Genomic DNA, 20,191 nt, shown 5'->3' on the forward strand with positions numbered 1-20,191 from the left:
CCTCCTACCCCTATCTGTCTCTTCTAACCACTGTCGGGTACCTCCTTCCCCGCTTTCCTTTAGTCGGAGGAGACAACGATAACTAGAACGGAATGCAGCAGCAGCAGCAGCAGCAGCAGCAGCACAAAGACAGGCGATGTCTTGTGTTCAACCGATGACACGCGGACTGCACACCACCTGTGTCTCCTATCTCCCCGGTCTCTTCTTCCTTCCGAGTCCGCCTCCGTTCATTCATTGTTCTAATTTGGCCAGGCTAAAGGAGATCAAAGAGAAGCACTTACGCCATTGTCGCGCCGTCCCGTGTCGCTACGCTTAGAGTGGTAGAGTACGGCCTCCGCGGTGGGGGACGCAATTGTCTCGGTAATTCACTCTGACAGCAGATCCCGTCCCTGAGCACGAATGACGGAGGATGAGCGGAAGCTGACGGACAATTAGGCTGCGAAGTCTCTGCGCAGTGTGAAACCGTTGGTATTCAGTACTCTTCATCTTTGGTCTATGCTGCTTCCGTCGCAAGCGGCCTGGATTGTGGAGGCTCCCAGCCTTCCCATGACCACACTCCACCACCCTCCCGACTCTGTCTCAGGACCTAAGATCGATCTTGGCCCTCAAACTCTCGACACAATTCACTGCAGGAAGTCTCTTTGCAGTCACCTTCATCCTCGTATCTTGCAATATTATGGCTGTATACTCAAGTGCAAGAGTCTGGTCAACGGTCGATCGTGATCAGTGGTCACTCAGGATCCCAAACAGCACTGACCCTCACCGTTGGCCTCTGGCCCAATCGCTCCTAGGGCCTCCCATCGTTAGTCCCGCATGCAATGACGAGCACGTGTTGTTCCTAGGCTCATTTAGAACCACAATTCCGACCGGCTTGTTTTCTCGTTTGGATGATGGGCAGCTCTTTGTCTGATCCTGGAGGAATGTGATCTACTGACACTAAACTCATTGGTGCGTCCCTCTTGGAGTATAGATCATCCGTTAGCGGCATCATAGGTCATCCTGGACTTAGCCTGGCACTACTTGGGTCTGGACTTGATGCAAATGGAGCAACAATGGGATGTCATCCATACTCCAAGGCTCTACTTCGACATCTCTTGCTTGCGAAAGCACAAAATGACGCTTTGACACGCACTATCGACCCGCGCTACCTTCACTTATCACAGCCTCGTCGATGCCATCCCATCCGGGTGGTGATAGTTGCGACCTGTCACATTTTTGAATGACTGGAATACGGGGTATCTTTGGGTAATGGGTAGTTGGTGGTAAGGTTTGATATGCCGTCGGATTGTCCGTCCCTTACCAGAACGAACCTTATCAGCACGGGGACGACTATTCTTTTGCTTGCGTGGGCAACCTGGAAATCACCATGAACCCTGTGGAGCTTAATTACCCCATACGGTATTACGTAGAGTCTCTCCCGTCGACGCAAGGTCCGAAAAAGGATCTGAAGTGTCTGGGACATGATCGACTTCTCCGCAATTCTATCTTTTCGAGTGGCTTGTGGTGATCAGACCCGGGAACCGAGTTCATAAGTGTCATATGTGGACAAATGCGGCCGAAGGAGTGAACGGTGTCTATACCAAGTACAATGGGCAGTGCTTACACCTCCAATACCTCTAGCTAGTACCTGCCTGGTAGTTTCCAGCTACTTAGGTTGTCTTTCAGCTGTCAGTCACGCCCCGGCGAGCTTCTCCAAATGATTGCCGGGCCGACCACGGAGGCGGCGGTGTTTCGCATGGCATTAGAGTTCAACACTATCCATATTCGAATCACGCCACCGAGAGAGAGAACATGAAGCCGATCGGCTTCGATGCATAATTGAGCAATGCAGTCTATTTCATAAACTCAGTGAGAGTGAGCGGGTCGATGTCCCAACCTCCACCTTGAGGTTCGCCAGTTCGAGTGACACCCTTCGACCCTGTTGTGACCTTGACAGGAAGAGAATTTGAAATTGCCAACCCGCGGTGCGCTTGGAACTCCGGGTGGTGTACTATACAAGACTCGATCGGCGGCGAGTGAGTTCCTCCATATATCGCAGCGCACAAACCTCAAAGGCTATCTGAAAGTTGAGCAGACCGTTTCCCTTGCATTGCCGATTACCCATGGCCCTCGACGATCCGGGGTGGGGAGGGGGAGGTGTCAAGGTCGGATGAATACGAACCATTGCATCGGATCTGAGTACAGTACAATGCACATTCCTGGATGGAGTAACTGACATATGGCCTAGATGTGGTGCGAGCGTTTCGAGAGTGAGCTTTGCTTCCGGGACATCAGGGTGGTACGGAGCAAGTTGCTGTCCATCGGGCTTGGTAGCGAGCTGCACCCTAGACATGGTTTACTATGCAGGTACGGGAGAACACATGGTCGTTCATTGGACACGCTTTCACTTGACGTCGACTGGTCTGATATAGAGTGGAGCAACAAACAACTTCCTTTGTTATCCTTGCGATAGCTGTCTTGGTCTTCGCTCAATCGAGTCATATAGTCCATGTCTAGCAACAGGATATGCGTGAAACCACGGAAGTACTGCTATGTGCAGCACAGAGAGTGCAGCACGTACATTTGCCACGTCCTTGGGGGTTCAGCTATGGTGGGTCAAGATGTATCCTTCCCTTCCATTCCCTTCTTTATTCGGTGACATCCGACGTGTCACTAGATGCCCAAGTGGCGCTGTGAATCTATCTATTTCGTACGGGGTACGGAGTACACAGTACAGTACTTGCTCATTCCCAGAACTTGCGGTCGCAATTCTTCTTCCATCTTCCCATCCAACTAATTGTCCAACTTCAATAGTAAGGCAATATTCCAGTATACTGTGCGCGGTGTTTTCTCGGTGGAAGACCGGAGTGGGATATAGTTAAAGTTAACATGCTTCCATGAATGGGCTTGTCTAGCACTAGTGAGGATAACTGCGCCGTGCGGTCGAACTGCCAGCTATATGATCACTAGCCAAATATTGAGATTGCCATAGAGATGTATGCCCAGTGGATCACATGGCTTAATGTAATCGTGACCACAATGAACAAATAACAAATCACAGAAACCAGGAGAACAGATACTGTACTCAAGTGAAGGCTACGAAGAATTTCTCTCACGGCGCACACATCAGCCCCTCAAGGCAAAAGAAGTACGACCCGATTGAGGGACTTCCCGGGGTTTAGATTGCTTGCTATGGGTCGGGGGTGGAGAGTGGACTTACGGTTTGGCAGACGATCAACAACAGTTTACGGAGTACAGTTACCGGAATATCGTGATCAGTGTACGGAGTACTTGTACCCTTGGGAATGGGGTGGGTTCCATTGGTATGGAAACTGTCATTGCCGATCGCGCGCTCACTGGGAACCTTGGAACCAAGACCCCAATTTTTGGCTTTATTGATGATTGGAACTTGGGGTTATACCTTCATGTGCTGTGCTGTACTTACTATTGCCCTCTGGATAGTATCTGGCTTTTTTTTTCTTCTACCGAAAGGAGCTGAGGCAATTCAAGAGAATCATCCTCCCGGGAGAGCCATGCCACAGAGTCCACGGGAAGTGAAGGAGTTAAATACTATGTATATTGCGAAAGGGGATCAGTAGTTTACACTGTAAGTTAGCTTTGGGCCCCCTGAAGAGTTTGGTGGCCTGGGGCTCCTGAGAGAGTCAAAGATTTCCACATCATAAGCTTCTGCCAAACCACCAGCTAGATAGGAATTCGAAGATTAGATATGAACATGAAATTCGGTGAGCGACCCAGTTTTTGAGTCTAAGAGTTTATCAAAGTCAGTGGCAGAGACAGACAGAGAAGGGGGAAGGAAGGAAGGAAGGAAGGGAGAGACCGAGAGAGACCGAGAAAACCCAAGCCAAAAAAAAAGGTGCCTGGCCCCAGATGCTGGGCAGTCACAGAAAGGCTGCTTCTGCTCCACTCCCTCCCTCCTTTCCCAAAGTACCACCACCACTACTCGGACCCCCCCCGGTCGGCATCAATGCAGGTCATCTCACACTCTCACACACCTCTCGGTGGGACAGTGCAAAACCGGCTTAGCTGACTGCATCCTGCATCCAGGAAAAGGGAGCAATTAAATGCTGATATTAACATTAATTTGTATTCTGTTTGCTGAGTGGCCAGGGGATGGGCCCGAGGTTACTCTTATTTTAGTACATATGTATTCGCCAACGTATTCGCCTTCTCATCTTTTTTTCTTTCTCCTTGGTTTTTTTTAGTCGTTTTCCTCCAGGGCCACTCTTCCATCTGGCACAGTCACAGTTGCTAGGTTACAATTTCAATCAGTACTAATACCTCCCCACAAAGTACGGAAGACTAACTCTCTTACTGATGGCGACCGTTGCTCATCGAGGGAAATGCAATGTTCTTGATCAATCACCATTATTCCGCCGCCCGGGAGCTTGTTACCTGATCAGGCAATCCGTCAATCACACTGAGCGAGGGACAGTACCTTGGAGCTAAGCATCCCATATGCCGCTTAGGAAGACTCACTGCAGCCCAATGTTCACATTATCGGGGTTTACCAAGTATCTTGGGCAATAATTAATCCAGCACAAGCATCGTAATCGAATTCCGTATGCCCTGAACCCATCACGCCCAGTTTGAAGCCAATAGGGAGCACCTCCATGATATCAGGATTGGTGCTGGGAAGAGCTGCCTGGGCTGCGGCGGGCAGATCCTAACCGTTTAGGTGGGACTTAAAAGGTTAGCTGCATTTGGCGGCCAAGAGAGCAGATCAACCTAGAATGGGAAAATTCAAAAAAGGATCCCCTGTTGGGAGTAACATCGAGGACAAGTAATCTTTGAGATCAAACTTGACAGGGAAGAAGTGGAGCAATAGAGATAATGGAGAAAAAATTAAAATAGAAGTAAATAAAAGAACAAGAACACTAGAGAAAAGACAAGTCCAAAAAAAAAGGGCATGCTCCAGACTGGAGCCGGGGAAAGTGCCCGGGAAATACTGTAGAGACGTGTTGCGCAATGTGACAAGGTCCATGGAGAGAGAAATATAATAACAGTAATGATTCTGACAGGCCAGGATGGTTTATCCTTATCACAATCCTTCATCCTTGCTTTTTGCCTTACCACTAAGTTACCCACAGACGGACTACAGACTACAGAGTCCTTAAGTTACTATGTCCTGCATTAAATAAAGGGCCAATTGTGTAGTAACCTTCTTCTTCCCACTCATACACATACTCTCACTCTTTCTATTGTCTCTTGATCGCCTGCTCCAAATTCTTGTCCTTTTACCCAAAAGAAACCCACATACGGGGAACCGATCGCCTGCTCCACGTCTCGATTGAGTCAGGGATGTGCTGCTGGAATATCCACCGGTTCTGTGGATACTGAATAAACCACCTTTGGAGCCACTACTCGCCTTCCTAGAACTCTCTAGACCCCGTCACCTCGTCAGCTAAACCTCTGAACTGACTTGGAAAAATTTAAAAAAAAAATTAAAAATTAACTATTAAATTTTAGGACATTTACAAGTGCCTACACTACTGTGATCTAGTTTGGAGTCTGGAGAACTCCTGGCCCGGTGCTTTGCCTCTGTCCGATCCCCCTCCTCAATTACTACTTTGGGCTCCTCCCTCTTCTAACCTGGAAACTCTTTTCCACCCCCTCCTCATATTATCACTTTTACATCGTCCACTCCTCCACATACACACACCAACACACACACAACTCTCTCTTCTTCTTCTCACTCCTACTTCCTCCCTCTTTCCGCTGCTGTTTTGTCGACCTTCCTTTCCCTTTCGTTCCCGCTTCAGTACAGATCTCAGCTTACTTACTGTATTACTATACCGCATTTACTTGTGCCGCATTGCATAAATATTATACCTACAGTCACTCGTCTTGCGACAACCCACTGCCGTCGAGATTGCGATCATTCATTCATTGCTGCCGGTGGCAATTGGACGCCTCGATACCAAAGCTACATCTTCGGGCGTTACGGTCTGCATCGCATTCATTTGGGCTCTTTCGGTGGTGCTACTGGTTCTGTCCTGTCTCAGATTCGACACGGCCCTTGCGTGTCTCCTCAACCAACCCGCCTCAAACGATCGCGCTCGCGCTCTGTCGTCATTGCCACTGCAATCTGCGTTGATCGACCTCGCATTCGTTGTCCGGACCGTGCTCTCGCTCACACACCCGGAAGGTCTTGCTCAACTTGCCCTGTCCTTTTAGGGGTCGCATCGCGGTCCTTGCGTTTGAAACCCCTCCACCACGACCCTCGTTGCACGCTGGTCCCTGCAATAAGAAATTGACTTCGGCAATCGAGACCTTGAGAGCCCACAACTGTTATTCGCCCTACCGTTCCCTTATCTGGGATTGATTGTTTGTTGTCCCTACTTTCGAAAGCACTGCAATCTCCCCGCCCTCGTGCGCAACCTCGCTCCTCGTTTTTGATCCGGCATCAAGGAATGTGTCTTTAACTACTGGCACTCCATCAACTCGCCCTTCGAACCACCAATCTTCATCGTACTCTCACAGTCACGCTCCTTTCATCAGAACCTTCGTTCTTCGAGATCGCGTCGTGAGGTGCGTTAGCAACCGGTTGCCCTTCCCCAGCATTCCTTCCAGGCTTCTTCCCAGGATTAGGACATTCTCCGGGAGATATGCAGAACCATCCATCCCCTCCCAAACATCCTCCCAAACACTCCTGCCAGCCCTCTACCAAGAAAAGCACGCCGTCACTACTGACGTGGGTGAAAGGCTCGCACCCTGTGCTCTCTGACTAACCCCTTGGACAGGTATCCATCACGATTGTCGTAACCTCGACCAGTTAATCTTTCGAGATCACCGGCCTGGCTTGGTCCGCTGGTATGATCTCTTCTTGAATCCAACGTTCGACAGACTTTTCGCACTGCACTTCATTACGACAAGCTGGAAATGCTCTTCATTTCTCCATTCGCTTAAGAGTTGGGCAGTGACCTGTGTGTCTGCGTCTGGCCAAGCCTACACTCAAACTCAAAGAGACATCGGACTATCGCTGCAAAGCGTACCGCAATGAGAATGGATCCTCTAGAATCACCAAAACGACATATTGCCCCCCTAAAAATCGAAAAAGGGCATTCGAACTTTCACATGAACCGCTCCTATTCGGCTCAACATCGCCTCGAGATGAGCCCTCCTTTGACGCCCTACAGTGGGGGAGACGACAACTCGGAAAAACCGAGGAATGTCTTTCACAATTATCTTCGCGCGTTCTACCCTTACCACCCGTCGGGCAATGTATCTCCGTCAACTGTCACCCTCCCGCTGGATCAGGGCGACATTATCCTTGTTCACTCCGTTCACACCAATGGCTGGGCCGATGGCACTCTGCTAGATACAGGCGCCAGGGGCTGGTTACCCACGAATTATTGCGAAGCATATGATCAACAACAAATGCGCCCGCTGCTCAAAGCATTGACTGACTTCTGGGATATTATCCGAGGCGGGTGCCGGCTTGTTATGAATGAGACCGGCAATCAGGATCTTGTACGAGGCTTGATTGCCGGGGTTCGCTATCTCTTGGTAGGTTTCTGCCATGCAAATCAAGTGTTCCCTTTTGGCTGACATCACTCAAGCAAAAATCCGAATGCCTGACCCGCGACTGCATGCTGGTCACTAATCATGACGGGTTGCGCAGGAACCGCAAAGGATTGCTGGCGGATCTATCGTCTCTGGTCCGAACAACCAAGAAGTTCCAAGAAGTTGCGACCAAAAGTACGATACAGGATGATATTGACTACTTGGTGGATGAGATGCTGCTCAAGGCATTTCGAATTGTGACTCGTGGCGTTCGTTTCCTCGACGTGTGGAATGAGGAGGTTGGATTGAGTAGGACGATCGCCGAATTGGAGCAACAATCAACACGCTACGACCTTTCGCCTCGAACGACCACCGAGACGAAGCCAGCAGCGGACTTAGAGGCAGAGGGGGAGACTGAGCAGAATGAGTCCAGACTGCTCAACCGCAGCCGACTAGACATGAGTCGAGCATCCACCCACATGGACGATGCGCAGCCGGCCCGGTCTGTTTCGGTGGCCACCAAACGAATCTCCATATCCCACCGAGTGTCGTACTCGGGACCCGCTGCCGCGGCCCGGAATCTCAATTTAGCGTCGGAGCGACTGAACTCGTCATACGATGCCTTTCTTGGCGTGTTGGGCTCATTCATTGGCTTACATCTGCAGTCTCGGTCGTCAACGGAACTAGTGGTGACCACGGAGCAGTCCGTGCGCTCCTGCCGGGCTTTACTAACCGTCATTGAGGCCGCTTGTGAGCATGACCCACAGGGCAGTGGGTTGTTGGAGCAAGCCAGAGACGCTATGTACGAACGACTATCTGAATTAGTGTACGCTGCGCGGGACGCCTTCCGCCCAGCTCACTCCCCCGACGACGAACTAGTTTTTTTGCCCGATGAGGGGAAGCGCTTGGTGGATGCTGCCACGGACTGTGTCCGCGCGGCGGGGAACTGTCTGGCCAAAGCGCGCTTGATGCTGGAGGAATGTGGCGACTTTGAGCTCGAGGCCATGCCGCAAGATATGGCCCCTGCGGCGATAATGCTGCCAGACCTAAACCTGACTCCGCAGCCCCCGCAGCCTGACACTTTCGACAGCAACTCAACCCGCCCACAGGATGTCTCACTTCGATTGCCCCCTCCTCCTTTGCAGATCCCCATCTCGACTGATGCTGCTTACTCCTCCTCTCCACCAGGACTGACTGATGACAGCACCCCCTCTTCTTTCCAATCGCGTGGTGGAGCAATCACTCCGGCCGCTGCTAGCACCGACGTTTTATTCCAGTCCACAAGTATCCTTTCGTCGAGCTTGGACAAACTCTCATTCTCTTCTCATGACACGCAACCATTCGAGTACCGGAATAGTCAGCTCAAGTCTGAGCCGAGTGAATCTTTCGGCCGTGGGGTAACAAGCAATGGAAGCAGCTTCACGTTCCACAGCCGTCTTCGTGATTCAGAAATGAGCGGGGTTTCGCAAACCTCGACACGAGCTACGTCGCCAGATATCGGAAACAGCTACCAGACTCCGTGCTTGCGAGGCAGCTTGAGCCATTCCACGCTGGCCGAAGAGCATGAAGAGACCGAGGCCAACGTTCTTGAGCGAACCTACGCCCACGAGCTGATCTTTAAAGATGGTCAGGTGATGGGTGGCAGCCTTCGTGCCCTTGTCGAAAGACTTACAGCCCATCAGTCAACCCCGGACGCCATGTTCGTTTCGACCTTCTACCTAACCTTCCGCCTGTTCGCGACACCTTTGGAATTTGCGGAAACTTTAGTGGGTCGGTTCAACTACATTGGTGATACACCCCACGCCGCAGGTCCTGTTCGTCTTCGTGTATACAACGTTTTCAAGGGATGGCTGGAGTCGCACTGGCGACATGACTGCGACAATGCTGCACTCGACTACATCACCGGATTCGCCAATACAAATCTTAGATACAACCTGCCTACTGCCAGCAAGCGCCTCTTGGAACTTGCGGAGAAGGTCTCGATGGTTCATGGCCCGGTTGTGCCGCGTCTGGTTTCCTCCATGGGAAAAACAAATACTGCCACTGCCCAATACATTCATCCAGATACCCCGCTTCCCCCGCCCATCTTGGGCAAGAAAGAAGTGGCGCTACTGAAGCAGTGGAAGAGTGGGGAAAGCAATATCACAATTCTTGATTTCGACCCTCTTGAACTGGCTCGCCAATTCACCATCAAGGAATCGCGAATCTTCTGCGCCATACTACCCGAGGAGTTGCTTGCGACTGAGTGGATGAAAAAGTCCGCCTCACTGGCGGTCAATGTCCGCGCTATGTCAACCTTATCAACAGATTTGGCGCACCTTGTGGCGGACTCGATACTCCAGCTGGAGGAACCGAAGAAGCGTGCGGCTATCATCAAGCACTGGGTCAAGATCGCCAACAAGTGCTTGGAGTTGAATAACTACGACTCATTGATGGCCATTATCTGCTCTTTGAACTCGTCGATGATCTCGCGTCTCAAGCGGACATGGGAGGCTGTGTCCCAGAAGACGAAGACTACTCTCGAGTCTCTTCGTGTAATTGTCGACGTCTCGCGAAACTACGCGGTTCTTCGTCAGCGTCTCCAAAACCATGTGCCACCTTGCTTGCCGTTTGTCGGCACCTACTTGACAGACCTGACATTTGTCGACCACGGCAACCAGCCGCTCCGCTCCCTACCCACGGACGATGGAGAAATGGCCGTGATCAACTTTGATAAACACATGAAGACGGCGAAGATCATCAGCGAATTGCAACGCTTCCAGATTCCATACCGTCTTACGGAAGTGCCAGAGTTGCAGGCATGGATGCAAAACGAGCTGGTTCGGGTTCGTTCCACCGGTGAAAAGAGTTTACAGACGTTCTATCGCCGGTCGCTCATCCTCGAGCCCCGTGAGGCGCCTCAGCAGCAGCGTACATTGCAGACGGAGTCCAGTTCCTCCTCGATCCTAGAGAATGCCAAGGACAAATTCGAATTCCTGTCGTGGACGCACCCCTCGAAAACCAAGTCGGTAGCGACAAATGGCTGATTCAGGACAACCTGAGCCATTGGGACGGCCAGTTACGATTTACGAATCATTTTCAATTCATGCCGACACGGAATTAGCACTATACTCCCTTCTATTCTTCACATTTTCGATATTGTCATTATCGTCGCACATTTTATTGTGGATACCCCATGATCCAATATTGTCAACACTTCGGAGCTGCCCCTGTGATTCACCTATCAACAGGAGGGGTGAGGGGATTCTCCTACTAAAAAGAGACAATCCAGTATATCACACAGTGCAATCCTTTCCTGTACATGGATGGCACATACAAAACAACAATACCCATTTCATTCGGACCTTTTGATACAAGCTACCTCGCGCATTGGCTGAAGTGAACATTTCCTCGACTGACTACTTTCTTTTCATCACGTTTGATTCGCTGCAATGGTACTTTCACTGGACATGCCAATTTCATGAATTTGTTTCGCCATTGGGCTGGATCGGAGCACTGCAGCCTCCCTGGTAATGATAGGACTGTGTTATTATCGGTGCCACTTTTTTTTTTTTTTTTTTTTTTTTTGGTTTTCTCATTCTCTGCCTTATATTTACGGATTAGTTCAGCATCCAGTCTCGGTCGCATTGCATTGGAAATGTACGGTTCTAATCAGGTGTGGATTTTGGATACTGGAATCGGGCATTCGCATGGAAGCTTTGGGTACTTACTTATTGGGATGGATTTGGGATTTTCTGGACCGGTCTGGCTGGCACATGGGAGGACGAACTGTATTATCTTATCCTGTACATATTTGGGGGCTTACGGCTAATGCAACCTGGTCCCGTGCTAATGAACAATCACTTGTGATTATAATCGATTATTTTGCTTTCCCTCCGGCGGAGAATGTGGGTTGTGTATATAGAGCTATGGGTATTTAGTCGGTTCCTTCCACCAAAGGATTATCGGTATTATCCAAGACCCCGCCACCTTTGATACGCCTCGGCAAACCCGCCACCGTTGGAAGCCTCATTGCAAGCATATTCGTCCGTTTGACCCCAGGCCAGGTCGGAACCCAGGCCATTGGGAGCGGACACATCAATGTCCAAGATGGGGATCATGGATGGTCGTCCATGCGCGCACTGGAATGGAAACGTACAGCCTGCCAATCGGGACACCAGGCCCTGGCACTCCTCTACGGTCAAAACGTCATTAAACATGATTGCCGTGCGGCAAGCCCGCGAGTTCAGCAGATCGATGATCCCCCGGGGACAAGTGTCCAGCCGGCCAAACCAGCTGCTGTTGCTGGCGGTCGTAGCGCCATCGTGAGTGTCTTGCCGAATACTAGGCCGGGATTCACCCCGACTCCAGCCCGTTTGAAGACCCCAGCCACCACTCTGCTCCCGGTGCCAGATTTCCCCACGGACCAGTTGTGTGACTAGCTCCGGTTCCGTGCGACACCTCTCGGCAATGAGCGCGGGAAGTGCATGCACGAAGACGAATGCCTTCGTATCTCGGGTTCTCTGTTCGATCGAGTACTCAACGCCCCATTGACTGTAGAATTGTCGGTATCTTTTGAACACCGAGGTCTGCGACGCGGGTATTTCAATCACGATCGCACTGTCGAGTCGAACGGATGGAGGGGTGTCGGTCGGCGCGGTTGGGAGGAAGGATGCCAGAAGAGCCTCGACGCGACAGCGCTCATCAGCAGCATGTTGATCGATTAAGACTAGGGTTTTATTGGGGTTGGATGCAGAGGGACCAATCGCCGCAAGGATGAACTTCCTGTCAACCTGGGCGATAATTTGGGACTTCTTGAGGTCGTGCTTCCGAAGTTTACCACGATACTTAGCCACCCCAAGGGTGTCTGGACGAAAGAGATTGCTGGAAGTGGCTGTTCGATGACTCGTATTTATATCGAAGATGTCGATGGCCTTTTCGGGTCGGCCGAAAACCGGGGGTTTCCAATCGTCCAAAAGGTTCTCGACCCATGCATTTCGGGCGGGTTGTATGGCAGCCGACTTGGGCCGATCTTGGTCTTCTGAACCCCGCTTCGTCCATAGAGACCCGGTGGATCGGGGCCTCAGGGAAATGGCTGAAGAGCCAGCGCCAATGGAGTGGCCGGTTCGGGAATTAACCGTGTGGCTTCGACCCGTATAAGGGTCAATCCAGGAGGCAATCGGATCAAAATGTCCGTCAAGTGAGTTAGTCTCACCGAAAGCCTCATCATGACTTCGTTTTTCGGGGGTTTGTACAATAATCGTGTCATAAGGAGCTGGTTCAGGTGGCATTGCTGGCTTTTGCAAATAATTTCGATGAAGAGGGGCGTTCGACTTAAGGACTCGCGCAGTTGCACTAAGATCTTTCGAAATGATGCTGGCACTCTTTACTCTGGTCCAGTTTGCGAAGTGGTGACTGACGGTCATCGGTCGCCGAAGATCAGGTAGCTTAATATGACGGTTCAAAGGTTCTTCGGTGCTATAAGCTGTATTTGAGCGTTGAGCTTCATGATCTGAGGTCCTCGAGCTCTTCTTCGGCGAAATCTTCCTCTTCTTTCTTGCACGCGGCCGTAGACCCTGTTGCTCAAGGAACTCGTTAAGCATGGCTCCAAGGACGTCTAAGATGCGCTGGACATATTGAAATGCCTCGGGAGCACCTTCAGCATCGCAGTCGAGACTGGTGCACTCCTCAGAGGTGATCCGTATGTAGAACATGGGCCACCTGGTGCACTCCTTGGGAGGAGCCTTTGCCAGTGTCTCATAACCACTCCTAAGGACCTCATCTTTGGCTCGTAGAGGCGCTTGAAATTTGGCATTATCGAAGTCGGACAAGGCAAATAAACGATTAATCTCTTTATAGAAGATGTTCGCACTGCTTTGTGGTAGCACGGGAATTACTCCCAAAGAAAGGAACTGGACCTTCTTCGTGATGCTAGGAATACGCGATATAGCGGCATGAATTTGAAAGCCAGGTACGCTGGCCGACACGACATCCCAGTGCTTAGTATTTCGAGCTTCCACCAGACCAGCCTGGAACAGAATAGTGTTGATGCGCTGAAGATCCAACGCTGACTCTGCCTCGTGGCTTAGAGTCTTCGGGCATAAAGAGAGCTTCTTCTCTCCACTGGCGTCCATCACCACAAGTTTGATTAGTTGATTGTTTGCTAGCATCAGGGGCACAAGTAGCTGTCTGAGGTCATCCCATTGTCTCTCCACCTCTTCGGACTTCTGCAGAGCTAATGCACGACTCTTTACTCGTACTGGCATGTTGCCAAACAAATCGTTCACTGTTATACTGGTGCCGTGACTGCTGAATCTAAGTCCCTGATAACTCGGGGCTGGAGTCAGTCGAACTACTGGGGTCGCATGGTGGAATACAATAGTATTTGTGCTTGTATGCCGAAAATGGCGGGATGTTATGGTCAACATTGACAGAGCCGAAAGTGAGGCTAAGAATGACCCTCGGTGACCGTAGACATCTCGCTCTGGGCCAAGCCGGGAGGTATCTGTGCTTTATATAAGCATCAAGACTTTAAGAACGACGGTCTAACGTACGGTGGGCTTTGCCTAAACCACCACTTGGATGAAATTCCAATGGTGGTATGCCGTCTCCATCGTCCTCCACTATGCAGCCTCCACGCAGAGCATCGACCGTGATATACACTGTTCGAGCATTTGCATCCAAGGCATTCTTGACCAAGTCCAGAATCACCCCCTTGAGAGTTGTAATCGCCGTCGACGATTTCAATTTGGCCACTGCGGATGGTGGCAAGGGTTGGATTCTCGGGTCATCGGAATTCATCACGGCGAGTAGGTAAGTAAACAACCAGCATGTTTCCCGGGTCACATAGCTGGTCGCGCTTGCTTGGAGCAGCGAGGCCTTTCTAAAAGATACTGAGCACTCATATGGAAAGCGAAGATGTAGAGAAACACTGTTCTAATCCAAAGCAACCTGAGCCCATGGTGTCTTCGGAGAAGGAAGCGGCGGCAGGATGATGTGATATCGCCTATCAGGCACGTGGTGATAACGGTCGATAAGCCTAGTACTGAGTAAGTTAGTACACACTCTGAGTGTCTTCTTTGGGCCGACGGCCAGTATCACGTGCCCGGCATGAGGAACTCCTGACTTGCCTTCATCAACAATGAATGCTCGGTTGAACTTCTCTATTGCTAAGTCTTCTTGATCAGCGATTTCTCGTCATATTCATTCAAAGCACCTTCACTTGATCGGGGCGTTCCGCCTACGATCGCTCCGCCTTCCCCACTTCCAGCTCATTAAATACATCGCCCTTCCCTCTTCCACCCCCTCCAACCCCCTCCCGGGCTCAGTCACTCGTTCTGCAGCGTCCCTTTGATCGACCGATCACCAACAACTCCGTCTCAAATTCTCTTTAACGGCTCGAAACAGCCCCTCGATAGTCTCGGCACCTTTCCGTACGACGACCTTTGAAAAGAAATCCAATCTATCCTCTGGGAGGCCCGAATTATGGCCACAACAGAGGGACCCGCTAGGGCGCATGGTGCGCAAAGCAATTCCCCAGTGTTCTGTTTCTGGTCCAACTGTCTAACGCATGATTTTGGGAAAGATCGCAATGGACGCCGTCATCCTTTTTCCAGTTGGATGAAGCGACTTGCTAGTCTAAAACATTCGACCGATTCAGGTTCCAACCGTTGGTCTCACAAACGCCATGCGACCCCGAAACACAAAAACCGCAATTCGAAAAATAACCCCTACCCACTTTCTGGAAATAACACCGCTGCCAATCCCTGCGGTGACAACATCAGCGATGCTACTGCATCGGATTTCAGCGCCGAAACTGACGGGCAATCCGGCTCTCGAAGCGAGCCCTCTATCACATACTCCTGTTACGAGCACCGGGTTCCCGCCACCAGTGCTAAATCTACGGCACCCACCATCTCCACAGACGGTGACACAGCCATATCGGATGCAGCTTATTCGAAGGCAGGTACAATGGTCACAGCCGGAGGAGGGATCAGTTCACACGGTGGGGGCGAAGGAAGCACCTTTTCGTCCCCAGCGCCATCCGTCCGGTCTCTAACAACCACCTTGACCACGGTTCAATCGGCAGCACCATCGGGCCACCTCTACAACCCGCAGAATCACCACCATGGTCTTGCTCACACCAACTCCTTGCAGAATCATGCGACGCAGCAGGTTCAATTTTCTCATCAATTTCCCTCCTCGCCAGCTACGGCGGTCCCGCCCCACCTTACTCCTCACGGTCACTCGGTTACTTACAGCTCCGCGACGGCGAACAATCTTCTCACCGACAATGCATCCATACTTACACTGGCGTCTTCCTCCAAGCGACGGCGTCGTAACTCCTTAGATACCAACGCCTCGGTGCGCGCCTTGGCCCCGTCCTCAGTCTTTGGTGGTAGTCGGGAGAGTCTGCCTCTGAGTGTTCTCAGCGGTACTATGGGCGAGCAGCCTTCCAATACCTCCTCGCTCAATGCTCCAGGCGTTCTTAATCGTCCTAGCTTGGTCGGACTTGCCAGCGTAGAGCGCGCCAGCGTCTACTCAGCCTCAAGCGCTAACCCGTTGGCTGGTGAGCGCGGCAATTTTCACAAGGCCGCCACCACGGCCGGGGATGCCGCGAGCACTATGAGTGTGTCTCATTCGCATAGCCGTCACGATAGTAACGTAACCAGCGTTACCGGCGCTGGCCCCGGGAATGCGTGGTCAGGGCCATCCCAACAGCAGCAAGCGGCCGTAACGGGGCGCATCAGCCGTCGCAGCTCAGGATGGGGCGAAATCAACGGCGACGAAAGCGACGAAGAGAAGCTTCCTGGGCGGAAAGCAGGTGAAGGTGAGGAGGCTATGGCAGAGTCCACAATTAGAAAGTCGGGGCAGCAGCTTGATGGGTTGCTGCTTGAGAACTAGAACACTTTCTCTCGCACCCTCCATGACATGGCCATGATTTTCTGACCTCTATTTACCTCAAATGCCTTTCCTTTTTATCTTCTGCTCACCAGGTTATCGCAACGAAGTTATGCAACGCCAGATAAGAGACTTCACGACAGTGACATATTGATTCCCACGGCTTCGCTCCATTCTATTTCCACAGTTTTTCTTTTTCGTTTTTTTCTCTCGCCCGTGCCAACCATCTCTTTAATTGCAGCCCCACCACATAATGTCTGATATGCGAAGGGGGAAAGGAGCGGGGCTATTGTACTCCCTTCGAGGTGTTCGGGAGTTATAGCTCGGGTTCGCCGACAACCTTTCATTTACTTGTGTTTCTTTCATTCTTCAAGCGGCGCTTCGGGTTATGGGAGGAGTTTTAGACTCATACGGGGGGTCATTGCAGTTTTCCGTTGAGACATGTAAAGCATGAACTCATGCCTCTTCGTGGATCGGTGTAAATCATTCAATCCATAATTCACCCCACACATACACCCAATCTTTACACGTAGATCGGCCGAAAGGAAGAGAGAACCGTCCGCCCCTCAGCGGCATGGTCGTTATCCGGTCTCAGAAACATGGGCCAGTGGCTAGTGAGTCTTGATAGGCAGGGCACTTCTGAAAGGTGAACTGAGATAACATTGCTTTGGTATCATTCATTATCATATACTTTTATAAAAGGGGACAAATCACAATGAGCTAAGCCAGCTGGGATTCTGTATTGCAGGTGTCTGCCCTTGGCAACTGAAATAGTACGTTGGCCTCCCCACCGCCCGAGCAAACCACCTCCATCATAAACAGGCTCCGCGTACGCCGAACAGTCTCCCCAAACGCACACCAACCAATATTAACATAGAGCATGGCAAGAAGAAGGACACGAGCACGGGGCCGAGCGTGAGGGGAGATCCCTTGCATGGATGTAAACATCTACAGGAAGAGAAGTGGGGAAGGGCGAAGAAATCAGGATAAGACAAGGCATGCTCGCACGCGAACGGAAGAGTAAACAAGAGAATCAATACTAGGCAGTGCCTACGCCGATCTTGGAGTCAGAACTACTCCGTTCGCTGTCCTTCTGCTGTGAGGCGAGGAACTTCTGGAACATGATGGCAATATCGTTCTCCGACTTTTTCGCCTCTTCTGAGGTCTGCCCGTTCTTCTCGGTGATGAGGTTCTTCAGCCACTGGTTCTCCAACTCCAGGGCTGTCACGCGAGCCTCCAATGCGGTGTTCTTTTCCGTGGTCTCCTTGACAGTCTTCTCGAGAGCTTGCTCGCGCATCTTCTTCTTCACACGGAAGCGGGCGCTGGCGGCGGTGTTGCGCCGGCGCTTGTCTTCCTCCGCCGCGATGCGGGCGACCTCTTCGACGCTCATAGGTGGGGCCTTTTGGGTGTTCTTACGCTTCGGCGCGGTGGCAGACGTGGAGGAAGTGGTAGCAGGAGGTACAGCGGTAGCAGCGGGAGGGGACATCGATGACGATGACTGCGGAGAATGTTGCGAAGACGCCTGGCTCGGAGCCGGGTTCACATTATAGGGTGCATTCGGCAAGGGCGGAAGAGCGGAGAACTGTGGGTTGCGAGGTGGCACAGCTTGAGTGTTGACCGCGTTCACATTGGAGGATGGAATGTCGTTGACATTGCCGAAGCCTTTGAAGCAGAAATCAGTGATAAGTCCAGGGACAGTTGTAACTATCAGCCTCGCAAGAAAGAAACGCAGAAGGGAAGAAGAGCAGCATTGGATCCAGACAAATCGCCAAGACGGCTCCGAGTTGAGAGCCCAAGGCAACCCTCAAATGCAGCCTTCCATATGGTGTCACGTGGTATTGCGCAATTGAAGGTGCGGCTCGCGCTATGAATCCCATAGGCAAGACTACTGCACGTTTTGCGATCGTCGCACAGACGAAAGGATCTCATGCAGGTGGCGAGCCAATCAGGAAATGTGCAAATGGCGTGCTTATTCTAGGCAGAGCAGCTGGTATAAAACCTGTGCTCGTGGTATGATCCTAGAGGGGCAAGAAATGTTTCTGAAGGAGGGCAGGGAAAATGGGTCGCAGAGCATGAGCATAAGCTAGCGCGGCGGAGACAACGACATCCATGATGATGAGTTGGCTCAATGCTCAGGCTTCTGAAAGGGAATGCAAAGTGACTCTTTCCACATGGCCGGTTTGATAGGATGTTCAGTCGCATCATATGTCCAACTCCAGGAGGAAAACGAGGCGGCAAGAAACAAAGATTCTCTACTCACCTCCCAGAAGATTCAAGAAATCCATGTCGGAGTTGGCATCCTGCGCGGTCTCCCTCTTCACTGTAGTCTTATCCACCGAATCAAAAGCAGGCAGGTTGATGTCGCCAAAGTGGTCGAAGTCAAAAAACTCGGTGTTGGTAAACAACGAGAGATCGGCATCGAAGTTGTAGGATTCTTGCTGTTGCTGCTGCATAGCCTGATCATATGGCGAAGGGATGGCATTCAGATCTTCCAGGTATTGGGAAAAGTTCGGGGCCCGACGGCCGTTGAATTCAGACATAATGTTGGACTGAGGCGGTTCGTGGCCTCTGTGCGTCTCGAATTTACCAAACGGCGAAAGCAATGGAGGTCATTCAAGACGACAATAACGACTTCGTTTTATGGCTGAGCCATGCGATAGATCGAACTCGTGGATTATCCGACGTGGACAGAAGTAGACCGGAGACGATATGATAGTGGAAAGTCGAGTCCGACGAAGTGAGATGGGCCTCACGAGCGCTTGGTTGAGTCGACGGCGTTTGGCGATGATCGATAGCGATTGATTGTCGGAAGTTGGGTTGTCGATGGGCGGGTGGATGGAGTCTGGGGAAGAGAGAAAGGATAGAATAGAAGAGGGTGAAAGAGCGAAATGGGCGGGCGGCGGAGGAGGGTCAGTGGAGGGTTCGGGTTGAATTCATTCCAATGTGGGACGCGCGGGAGGCCGAAAAAGGGCACTGGCCACTGGGTAAATTCAATTACAGCGGGCGGGGGTGAGGGTGGGTGGTTTGATTATTAAGACTCGTGGGTAATTCCCGTAGGTACTGTGTACTGTAAGACTACTCGTGCTCCGAGTACTTATCAGTAGGAATCAGTCAGTTGCCCGCGGCCAACGACTAATACAAGTGACTAACACTACCACCACCACCACCACTTCCCGTTTGACTTTCTTTCAGCCTTTCATTCAGTCTTGTCTTTCGTTCTCTTCTTCAGAACTTCTGCATCCTCCTGTAGACTTAATGTAATCACTAAGCAACTAACTACTCAGTATACTGAGTATGCCTGGCTACGCAAGTCCTTGAATTCATGACCCGGAAAGGCGGCCGCGCTCTCGCCACAGCGCGGCCGCCTTTCCGGGTGATGACATCGAAGCCGAGTCATCCTCGTTTCAGTGGCCGAGATCGGCTTGCTTTTTGGGGTTGGGAGTTTCCACGAGCCCTGCCCGGTTTTGAGTAACAACTTCAAGGAGGGGTCCTTCGGTAGATTATTAATCGCTCTTCTCCCTCTTCTCCCTCTTCTCCCTCAATGAAGTCAGTTTGTCGACACGCCGGCGGGCAGACCCGAGGCTTTTTCCCTTTTCTTTCTGCTTAGGGTTGCAGGTAGAAGGTCTTGGGAAGTGAGTTCAGCCAACCAATCGACTTCAGTACACCGAGACGGCGTCTGCCACAGTGCTTATGGTTGGCCCGAGCTGGACGCTTATAGTCGAAGTGGTCTAGTATCGCTAATGAGGTATCTAGACTACTCATAAGCTAGACTCGCAGAGGAAATCTTTCCTTCTACGTCCGTTTGCTG

At 51.3% G+C, this 20,191-nt stretch overlaps 5 protein-coding genes across 5 annotated transcripts; 3 read left to right on the forward strand and 2 right to left on the reverse strand.

Moving 5' to 3' along the window:
* Positions 1-6,996: 6,996 nt before the first annotated feature.
* On the forward strand, positions 6,997-10,529 carry ASPACDRAFT_58843 (guanine nucleotide exchange factor; the record flags this gene model as incomplete). The annotated part of the gene is made up of 2 exons (XM_020203393.1): positions 6,997-7,506; positions 7,560-10,529. 2 exons carry the CDS (start codon positions 6,997-6,999, stop codon positions 10,527-10,529), a joined length of 3,480 nt encoding a protein of 1,159 aa, XP_020058877.1.
* A 516-nt stretch (positions 10,530-11,045) lies between these two features.
* ASPACDRAFT_1897804 (putative DNA mismatch repair protein (Mlh3)) lies at positions 11,046-14,439 on the reverse strand. Its single transcript, XM_020198728.1, has 2 exons — positions 14,037-14,439; positions 11,046-13,987 (listed from the first exon to the last, which is right to left on the reverse strand). The coding sequence occupies exons 1-2, from the start codon at positions 14,281-14,283 to the stop codon at positions 11,454-11,456; spliced, it is 2,781 nt and encodes a 926-aa protein (XP_020058878.1). The 5' UTR covers positions 14,284-14,439; the 3' UTR covers positions 11,046-11,453.
* Positions 11,079-11,349, forward strand: ASPACDRAFT_76936 (uncharacterized protein). The gene has a single exon (XM_020204832.1). The coding sequence runs from the start codon at positions 11,141-11,143 to the stop codon at positions 11,312-11,314; it is 174 nt and encodes a 57-aa protein (XP_020058879.1). The 5' UTR covers positions 11,079-11,140; the 3' UTR covers positions 11,315-11,349.
* A 528-nt stretch (positions 14,440-14,967) lies between the features above and the next one.
* ASPACDRAFT_24614 (uncharacterized protein) lies at positions 14,968-16,386 on the forward strand (the record flags this gene model as incomplete). The annotated part of the gene is made up of 2 exons (XM_020199277.1): positions 14,968-15,001; positions 15,068-16,386. 2 exons carry the CDS (start codon positions 14,968-14,970, stop codon positions 16,384-16,386), a joined length of 1,353 nt encoding a protein of 450 aa, XP_020058880.1.
* Positions 16,387-17,015: 629 nt separating this feature from the next.
* ASPACDRAFT_76938 (putative bZIP transcription factor (MetR)) lies at positions 17,016-19,278 on the reverse strand. The gene is made up of 2 exons (XM_020204833.1): positions 18,644-19,278; positions 17,016-18,045 (listed from the first exon to the last, which is right to left on the reverse strand). The coding sequence occupies exons 1-2, from the start codon at positions 18,921-18,923 to the stop codon at positions 17,423-17,425; spliced, it is 903 nt and encodes a 300-aa protein (XP_020058881.1). The 5' UTR covers positions 18,924-19,278; the 3' UTR covers positions 17,016-17,422.
* Between the last annotated feature and the right edge of the window lie 913 nt (positions 19,279-20,191).

The sequence above is a fragment of the Aspergillus aculeatus genome (genome assembly GCF_001890905.1).
Source record: "Aspergillus aculeatus ATCC 16872 unplaced genomic scaffold ASPACscaffold_4, whole genome shotgun sequence".
Lineage (NCBI taxonomy): Eukaryota > Fungi > Ascomycota > Eurotiomycetes > Eurotiales > Aspergillaceae > Aspergillus > Aspergillus aculeatus.

Excerpts from the sequence above, each read along its gene's own strand:
- ASPACDRAFT_76936 (XM_020204832.1), top strand. The coding sequence starts at position 11,141 with ATGTACGGTTCTAATCAGGTGTGGATTTTGGATACTGGAATCGGGCAT.
- ASPACDRAFT_1897804 (XM_020198728.1), bottom strand. The coding sequence starts at position 14,283 with ATGAATTCCGATGACCCGAGAATCCAACCCTTGCCACCATCCGCAGTG. Across the intron at positions 13,988-14,036 it reads TGGTTTAGGCAAAGCCCACC|ATACCTCCCGGCTTGGCCCA; the intron begins GTACGTTAGACC and ends TATAAAGCACAG.
- ASPACDRAFT_76938 (XM_020204833.1), bottom strand. The coding sequence starts at position 18,923 with ATGTCTGAATTCAACGGCCGTCGGGCCCCGAACTTTTCCCAATACCTG. Across the intron at positions 18,046-18,643 it reads TTTCTTGAATCTTCTGGGAG|GCTTCGGCAATGTCAACGAC; the intron begins GTGAGTAGAGAA and ends TCTGCTTCAAAG.